General features: G+C 38.5%; 2 protein-coding genes across 5 annotated transcripts in view; one reads left to right on the top strand and one right to left on the bottom strand.

Annotated features, from left to right (window-relative positions):
• LOC107666488 (prolyl endopeptidase like) overlaps positions 1–8514 on the bottom strand; it is a 17445-nt gene extending 8931 nt beyond the window's left edge. Inside the window, exons 1-9 of one of the 4 annotated variants that reach the window (XM_016457845.1) lie at positions 8206–8514; positions 7706–7834; positions 7551–7617; positions 7256–7468; positions 7057–7183; positions 6771–6987; positions 6493–6684; positions 4648–4854; positions 4370–4545 (exon numbers count right to left, since the gene is read on the bottom strand). In XM_016457845.1, coding sequence (XP_016313331.1) covers positions 4370–4545; positions 4648–4854; positions 6493–6684; positions 6771–6987; positions 7057–7183; positions 7256–7468; positions 7551–7617; positions 7706–7834; positions 8206–8307 — 1430 coding nt within the window. In that variant the 5' untranslated portion in view covers positions 8308–8514. The remainder of the gene's footprint in view (positions 1–4369; positions 4546–4647; positions 4855–6492; positions 6685–6770; positions 6988–7056; positions 7184–7255; positions 7469–7550; positions 7618–7705; positions 7835–8205) is intronic. The other 3 variants (XM_016457847.1, XM_016457846.1, XM_016457848.1) reach the window with 3 other exon arrangements.
• Positions 8515–8951: 437 nt separating this feature from the next.
• The window catches only part of LOC107666367 (calmodulin-lysine N-methyltransferase-like), a 126580-nt gene continuing 125952 nt past the window's right edge, over positions 8952–9579 (top strand). Inside the window, exons 1-2 of the mRNA XM_016457627.1 lie at positions 8952–9387; positions 9542–9576. Of these exons, the coding sequence (XP_016313113.1) occupies positions 9298–9387; positions 9542–9576 (125 nt within the window). The 5' untranslated portion in view covers positions 8952–9297. The remainder of the gene's footprint in view (positions 9388–9541; positions 9577–9579) is intronic.

Genomic DNA, 9579 nt, shown 5'->3' with positions numbered 1-9579 from the left:
TGTGACCAAATTTTTTACGTATGCACAACTACTGGATTAGGTGATGTAATAAAGCTCTTTCCTGATATTGGAAGTGGTGCACAAACCAAAGACTTGAGAGAAAATTTGGTGCAGGCTTCCTCCCCTTGCACCCACACTGGAATTGACTTTGAGTCCCAATCTGATGCCCAGTACACAAATTTTTGAATATTGCTTGCCCAATAATAAAACAAAAAGTTAGGCAATGCCATTCCTCCTTGACACTTAGGTTTCTGCAAAAAGGATTTTCTAATACGAGGGGATTTACCCCCCACAAAAAGCAGCTAATTAACTTATCCAGGTTGGAAAAAAAACCTTTTCTTATGAATATAGGTATATTGGAAAATAAGTATAAAAAGCGTGGCAGAACCGTCATTTTAATCAAATTAAGACGGCCAGCCAGAGACAAAGGTAAGGCAGACCATTTCTTGAAATCATGCTTGCAACGTTCTAGGAGTGGGGTAAAATTGGCCTTAAATAAATTATCAAAAGAACACGTAACTGAAATACCCAGGTATTTAAACCCATCCTGAACCACTCTAAATGGGATAATACAGGAAGCCGAATCAGGAGACATAACAATCGGAAAGTACTCTGTCTTATGCATATTAATTTTATAACCTGAGATTTTCCCGAAATCCTCTAATACTGACACTATATGGGGTAGTGATGTAGCGGGGTTAGAAACATATAAAAGAACATCATCCACATATAAAGAAATGTTATGCTCCATGCCATTTCGAGTGATGCCTCTAAAAACAGGAGATTGGCGAAGTAGCATGGCCAAAGGCTCAATGGAAATTGCGAACAGCAAGGGTGAGAGCGGGCAACCTTGCCTTGTACCTCTATACAAGGACAAATATTCTGAAAAAACATTGTTTGTGCAAACAGAAGCTACTGGGGCAGAATATAAAAGCTTGATCCAGGAAATCATATCCTCAGGGAAGCCACATTTTTTGAGAGTTAAAAAAAGATACTCCCACTCTACCCGATCGAATGCCTTTTCAGCATTGAGAGAAATAATGGCTTCAGTGGTGTCCGAGTGGGAGTGTGTGTATATTACATTAAACAAACGCCGCAAGTTGTTAAAGGGGTTGCGTCCCCGGATAAATCCTGTTTGATCACTGTGAATTATTGTGGGTAGGATGGGTTCTAGACGTAGTGCGAGGGCCTTAGCTAATATCTTAAAATCAACATTTAGTAATGAAATTGGTCTATATGATTCACAGAGAGTGGGGTCCTTATTTTCTTTTAACAAAAGCGAGATTGATGCCTGTGTAAGAGTCAAAGGGAGAGAGCCTCTCTCAAAAGCTTCATTATATACTGCTACAAGAAGTGGGCTTAATAGATCTAAGAATTTCTTATAGAACTCTATAGGAAAGCCGTCAGGCCCAGGCGCTTTACCGCTCTGCATAGCCACAACTGCTTCTGTAATCTCCTGTTGCCTAATAAAATCCCCAAGTTCAGGACCAATACTGACAGTAGGCAGATGTAGCTTTTCAAAGAAGGATTCAAAGAGAGGTAAATCATTAGTATATTCTGAGGAATACAGAGCTGAGTAATATTGAACAAATCTGTTATTCATTTCTTGAGCAGTGTGTAACATAGTACCAGAGGATGACTGAATTTGAGTAATCATTTTGGAGACATCTGACTGACGAGCTTGATAGGCCAATAATTTACTAGCCTTGTCTCCAAATTCATAAAATGTATGGCGGGTCTTTTTCTCTTCTTTCTCTTCTTGCGAAGTTGTCAATAGGTTAAATTCAGTCTGGAGCCGCAGCCTTTCTTTAGGACTCGGATGACTCTGATTTTTTGCATATTCCTCATCCAGCTTGCTTATCCCATCTGAAATTACTTTGAGTTTTGAGATCTCCTGTTTTCTGGCATAGGAAGAGAAGGAAATAATTTTCCCTTGTAGAAAAGCTTTAAGAGCCTCCCATAATGTAGCTCTCGAAATATCAGGTGTATCATTTGTCTCCAAAAAAAAGACTATCTCTTTGGACAGAAATTTAACAAATTCATCATCTGATAATAACAGGGAGTTTAACCTCCAGGGCCTAAAACATGAATGGTTACTGGGGAAACTGAGCTTAAATGAAGAAGGGGCATGGTCCGATATCACAATGCTATGATATTCACTCGCTGAAATAAAAGATAACAGGCTTTTATCTATCAAAAACAAATCTATACGGCTATATGAATGATGTACTGGGGAGAAAAAAGAAAATACTTTGGAGGAAGGAAAAAAGAATCTCCATGGGTCAAGCAGTCCATACTGGTCACAAAAATCCTGTATAACTATAGCAGATTTAGAGGGCTGTATGATTCTAGTTGAGGACCTGTCTAGGGAGGTATCCAAAACACAATTAAAGTCACCCCCATGATCAAAGCATGATTGTCAACCGATGGAATAGTCCCAAAAACATTGCTAAAAAAATTGCAATCATCAAAGTTTGGGGCATAGGTATTTACCAGAATTACTTGTTTTCCAAATAGGCAACCTACCACGATAACATATCGGCCATTAGGGTCACTGATAACGTTGCCAGTGACAAATGGAACATCTTTCCTTAAAAGAATAGCAGCACCTCTACTTTTCACATTAAAACAAGAATGAAAAACCTGACCCCCCCCACACCGTCTGAGTTTCACTACATCTGCATTCAAAATGTGCGTTTCCTGTAAAAAGGCGACCCCTGCCTTTAGGAGGTGCTATTGTGCCATAATCTTATTTCTCTTAATAAAATTATTCATGCCTTTCACATTCCAAGTCACAACATTTATCTCAGTTGTCTGGGGTTTAGACATTTTGTCAAAAGGTAACAAATAATAAATTGACTAGAATGAAGCACAGAAAAAAAGACATTGCACATTACGTGAACAATATACAACTTTAACATATAGGTGTTTGCTAAGGTGAACCGGTGCTTACTGAATTCCTGCTCTGTTGAACTGAAACTGACAAAGCAGTATTGACTAGCAATTAACAATTACGCCTGGTGGCGCATTCAGTTTGCAACCAATATTAAGTGCACGTTATCATCTTGACACATGGGCAAAGATATAGAACAATATTAACATATATAGTCCTGAACAGAGTCACCAAATGTATCGTTCACAGAGCTGACTGTCCACCATCGCGGAACCGCAAACGAGTACCATTCAGACAAAGATGGATTTGAATATGTCCACTGAACAGTCAACAATGAATTAGTTTAGCATTACATAATTAGCACTACTTGTCCACAGTGGGTGACAAAACACCCTGAATAAATTCGGTAGCTTGTTGAGGTGAATCAAAGAAATGCCTCATACCGTTGTGGGTTATTCGCAAGCGTGCGGGAAAAAGAAGGCCGAACTCGATACCGCCCTCCCTAAGCTACATCCGGATAGTAACACTCCAAAGAGAAAGGAAAACTTGAAATCGCATCATATGACCCCTTTAACATATATAGTCCTGAACAGAGTCAACAAATGTATCGTTCACAGAGCTGACTGTCCACCATCGCGGAACCGCAAATGAGTACCGTTCAGACAAAGATGGATTTGAATATGTCCACTGAATAGTCAACAATGAATTAGTTTAGCATTACATAATTAGCACTACTTGTCCACCGTGGGTGACAAAACACCCTGAATAAACTCGGTAGCTTGTTGAGGTGAATCAAAGAAATGCCTCATACCGTTGTGGGTTATTCGCAAGCGTGCGGGAAAAAGAAGGCCAAACTCGATACCGCCCTCCCTAAGCTGCGCTTTAATCGGGTCGAAAGCAGCTCTCCGTTTGGCGACCTCCACACTTACATCCGGATAGAAATGGATCCGAGAACCCTTGTATAGAAGCTGTCCCTTTTCCCGTGCGAGTCGAAGAATTAATTCCCTCGTCTGATAGTGATGTAGTCGGACGATAAAGGATCTCGGGGCCTGGTTTGGTCTCGGCGGGGGGGCCAGGGAACGATGTGCCAGCCATGTCTGTTACCTGCGCGTTTTCTTCCGCAGTATCTGCGGCCTTCTTCATATTGGGTCTCGGCATATTAGGTTACTAATGGACTTTATTAAAATCTGATTAACCTCGTGCTATAATGCCAGATGCGCCGGACGTGCAAAGAACTAGAAATGATGAATATAAGCAAAAGTAATACTCAAGAGCAGAAACTTTGCGACTTCTCACACCGCCATCTTACCGGAAGTCCCCCAATATTTGTGTTTTTACTGTATTTTTTATCAAATAAATGCAGTCTTGGTGAGCATAAGAGATTCATTTCAACTATTAAAACAAGTCTTACTGACCCCAACTTTTTGAACATTAATGTACCTATGAAAAAACATGATTAGAGTTGTAGTCCAGTACCTGGCATGGCAGTAGGCCAGAGCCCAGCCGTCCTCCAGCAGCAGTCTCTTCTCAGGACTGAAGGCCATATTGAGATCAACACCATAAGCTCCATATACATGCAGGAGCAGTGGAGCCTTATGCAGCTCAGATAATGCTGGTATGTGGAGGAGAGTCAAAGGCACCATTGTACCATCCTAAAAACACAGCCATTGGGATATTATGGCTTTTTAAAAGCACATGGGCTGCTTTTTGTACCAGTGTACATTTAAGACTTCTCACATATAAATGACTCATACCTGACTGGCTGCCTGCAGGCGTGTTGTGTTAAACTCAGTGAGGGACATGTACTTGGTGTTGTCCTCTGTTACGGAGAGCTTCTGTTCTCTGGAGGAATAGAGGTAGTGTACAGGTGGGTGCACTGGGGAGGACAGGAAGAAACCAAATGACCCTCTGTCCACAGTTCCAACACGCTGCGGTGATAAATCACAGGTCCAGTGAGGAAGCTAAGAACAAAACAGAAACATTGCTGAAACTGCGTGTTATTTTGGATCCCATCTTTGGACCATGGTCATAGACCAGGTTAGTAGAGTCTGAGACAGCCCAGGGTGTTTTTAATGCATCGGAGAGATTGGACATACAAGTTTAAGGTTAATACTTCATGGCACTTTCATTGTGAGAAATTATTATAAGCAACATTTAAACTTTATAACATATATAAAATGGCCTCTAAGAAAAAGAAACTATATCAGATAACTAACTAAAAGTACATGGGTCAAAGACGTTAAGATGTCCGCATCAAAAGAAATGTACAAAATTGATTGTCCATAGAAAGCACATTAAATGTAAGTAAAGTGTCTACTTTTAAGGTTTCAAATACATTTTTGGAGAATAAAATGTTAAAATTTGGTTGAAATAATGTTACATTGTTATTCAGTTTAACAATATTTATGTAAAAATTCAAACAACATGCTTATTCTGACTTGTACATATTAAAATATATAAAAGAATAAGGGAGCATATTAAATTTTATTGTGTTTTAAATTAGTAAAAATTCTTACTGACAAATGGGCAAAACCTAGGATAGTGGCAAATTTAAAAAAAATGTAAAATTACAACTAATTAGTATTTGGGGTGAAAGTAATTAGTCTTTTAATATGTCATAAATTGATTGTTGTTGTAAATATGCCTGACAAGAATGTTACACTGAATGACATTTTAGTGGGTGTCTTCTGTAAATCAGGGAAAAATGTATGATATTTATGTTTTGCTCGGAAAAACAAAAACAAAATTGCAATTAAATTAAACAGAAAACTTTTTAAAATTTTTTGGGAAAAACAACAACAATTTAAAGCAGTATTACACTTATTGTTTTTATGCTTAAATCCTTTTTCGTCTTTGACCCACATGCTTACTTTATAGTATAGGTATCAAGGTTCAAAGATATCCTAGGTCTTTCAAATTATATGCTGTATGTCAACTTAATAAGGGGTTAATTTCAAAATAAATATTATTATACACTACCATTCAAAAATACAGGATTGGTAAGATTTTTAAAAATGTTTTTTGAAAGAAGTTTCTTGTGCTCACCAAGGCTGCATTTAGTTGATAAAAATACAGTAAAAATAATACTGTGAAATATCACAAAGTATAATAAGTTGTCTATTTTCATATATTATAAAATGTAATTCCTGCTAATGGCAAAGCTCAATTTTCAGCTTTATTAAGCATCCAATCTTCGATGTCATGACATAATCTTTCAGAAATCATTCTGATGTACTGATTTGGTGCTCAAGAAACATTTCTTATCATTATCAATGTTGAAAACAGTTGTGCTGCTTAATATTTTTCAAATTCTTTGATAAACAGAAAATTCAAAAGAACGGTATTTATTTAAAACAGAAATCTTTTGTAACATTATTACTGTCTTTACATTCACATTCAATCAATTTAATAACCCAAAATTTTGAATGGTAGTGTAGAGTATATACAGTATACATCATTGCCATAAGAACAAATGTATCGATTAAAATGTCATATATCCAGTAAAACACCTAAAATCTAAATAAAACATGTCTCTTTAACTCAGCATAAACACACACTCTAGGCTGTTGTGTATGTGAATTTGTGATTCTTGTTCACACCTTGTGAGTGTTTAATTGATAGGGCTCTTGTGTGGAAAGAGTCTGGATCTGAAGTCGACACTGTGAATCTTTCACTGTGAACACACAGTGATCCTGAAGCAGCTCCATATCTTTAATGACTGTTCCTGGAACAGCACTGAACAATGGCACCCAGTGTGGCTTGGATGGAGAGGCTAAAGGTGCCCTAAGCAGCTGGAGATTAGAGAAAGAAAAAAATGACACACGGTTATAATTTAGTTCTGAACAATACTACTCAAGTCTGATACTGGTACTCTTACCTGATACTCCTGGTTTGCTCCAGTGTTAGCCAGGATGAACAGGTAGTTGTCTGAGTGCTCCACGTGGTAAAGCAGTCCAGGCTGACGGGACTGGATGAGGGTGGGGAATGAGAGTGGAGTCTTGCTGTCAACAAACCACACCTCAGAGCTGATCTTACTGCTGCAGTTAATGGTCACCAGCCTCTGGTCTCTGGAACGACTGACCTCCACAAAGAACCTGAGGAACGGGCAGAAGAACACATCAATGCGGGCCAAAAGCACTCTTCACCAACAATTAGACACTTACTCTGGATCCTTTTCTTCATAGACAAGGGTGGTTTGGACACCAGAATCACTGAGATGAAGACGGAAAACACGTAGGCACCGAAGAGTCTCCTGTGTGCTGTAGAAGAGGACGTCATCTGTGGCCCATTCTGCAGAGAGAACATTTGAGGAGGAAAAGAACGTTTTTTTGTCAAGAAAGTTTAAATTATAGTAGATCTTACCAAAGCTGAGCACATTGTCTAAAACCAGCAGGGCCTTTTGACGAAGGATGAGACCACCTAAATGAACCAACACACATCTGGTCTCCTCGTGGTGGTCTTTCTTTACAGTGACGGCCAGCGTGGTCTCTGAGGGAGAGAGTCTGACCCTCTGGATAGTTCCATATCCACCTCCTCCCCAATCTGCATTGAACACCTCCAACATCTCCTGCTCATCTGTATGCAAACATTGCTTTGTTTCTAGTTGTGACTAAATAAAATGTGTTTACTGAAATGGTTTCTTTTTAATATCTGTTACCGTGTCCCAGGGTCGATCTGTAAATCCCTTTGCCATCTTCAAAGTATACATGATGCTGTCCCTGGAACTTGAGAAGATGTTGAGGGAATGAAGACTGATTTATAATTTCTATCAATTATGTATTACACACACTTTGCACCACCACAGTTGCTTACCTCAGAATTTTCTGGTACATCTGCAAACTTCCTATGAACCGAACGCAATCTTCTTTTGAAATGCTGCTCTTGATCTCGAAGTTTCTGTAGTTGGACTTTAAACAGCTCTGCTGTGGTCTGACAGGATCCCTAAATCAGTGAGTTCCATATATATATATATATAGTATTAATTACATATTATGTAATTAAATCCCTTGTATAGAGTCATATACATATTTCATATATATATTTCTAACTTTAATTTCTTGATATTGATTAATGTTGATTAATTTTTTTAAATCTTCGAATACATGCTTTAACATCTGTAACGTCATCTGACACTGTATAATGATGCAGATATGATCTATTTCCAATTTACATTCAGGTTCAGAGTCTGCTGCTAGTTTTGTCTTTAACATTTCTGTATTTGCACTATTGTAAGTAACATATATTTCATTGCAGTTTATTTAAAATACATTGAACAACATTAGAGTGTAGAGTGAGTATGAAGTCGATCCTACCTCAGTGTAAAGACGCGAGATAAGTGGGTGTATATTCCTCCGATGTATATTGCGTGAAACTGATCGCAGAAGCAGCAGACATGAGGAGGTGATCAGATTCATTTAATGCAGCAGGCTGTCACTGTCTAATTAGTGTCTGATTATGAATGAGCAAATGTCAAAATATACAGTGCATTATGATTCTGGGTAAATATCACATTCAAAATACTTAAACTTTCCTACTGCGCATGTGCTACTATGTAGAGCAGTGGTGCATTGACATTTACACTAGCGATGTCCGTTCTGTTGACTCAAATCTTTTAAACGAACCGTTTGAATCGGTTCACAAAACCGGTCTGAATGATTAATTTAGCAAACAGGCTGAATCGGTCCAAACTGTTCTAGAATCAACGACTTGAACCGAAAACCGACTCTTTTGTACATATTCGACTGAAAACGAACAAAGAGCAGATTAGTAAACTGAATTAGCTGATTAAAGTCCATTTTTTTGTTGTTTAATATGAATGCAATTAATATTTAGGTTCTTCTTAATTGCTATTTTTTATGAGCTGAATGGCTGCAACAAACTCAGCTGGAACACATGAAATTAAAATAAACACTGCTATTACATAATATGCGCATTAATGTGGCTGTTTTCCAAAACGTCACGAAAAAGCGTTTTGAATCGATTATTTGAAACGAACTGTTCAAAAGAACCGACTCGCTGAAATGAGTCAGATTCCCTATCACTAATGGCGCTAAAATATGACATCTAGTCCAGACAAGAGTAATCGAATCAATAATCATAGATGACAGCCGATAGAGGCGAGTGTTCGATTACTCTGGTAGTGAATTTGATTTCCTTTCGTCCTGCAACAAGAGGAGGTGGTGTGCGGAAGTAGCATGGGATTTTATTACCAAACAACAGAGACCAGCACATACCGGCGAATTGGTAAAAACGGTAGTAAATTCTACCATCGACTTTAACCACATTCAGAAAACAAATGTCAAATAAGCCTTCGCCCAGACTCTGCATTCCGTTGTCGCTGTAGTTATACTGTGAGAAGTTATTTTCTGCATGAAACAGGATCAAATTAAGCAGGTTGCTCTGTCATGAATAAAATGCACGCGAACAATCACCAAAATCACGACTCTCACTGTGGAACCGATGTGGCCCGTGCACGCTGGGCTCTTCTGCGACAGGTGAGGGGCGTTTAGTGAATCTCCTTCAATATGCAGCTGATTGCATGTGTTTAGTTAAATAAGCGTAACTGTAATGCGTTACATAATGCGTTTTACACGGTAGACATCTGGATGTGTCTCAGTAGTAGAATCTTATGCATCTCTCACAATGCAGGTTCTGAAACAGAAGCAGCTCGACAGTGCAGATGTTCA

This window comes from Sinocyclocheilus anshuiensis, unplaced genomic scaffold (assembly GCF_001515605.1).
Source record: "Sinocyclocheilus anshuiensis isolate Anshui unplaced genomic scaffold, SAMN03320099.WGS_v1.1 scaffold63, whole genome shotgun sequence".
Lineage (NCBI taxonomy): Eukaryota > Metazoa > Chordata > Actinopteri > Cypriniformes > Cyprinidae > Sinocyclocheilus > Sinocyclocheilus anshuiensis.
The sequence above is the reverse complement of the archived record's forward strand: the minus strand, read 5'-3'. Positions and strand labels throughout refer to the sequence as shown.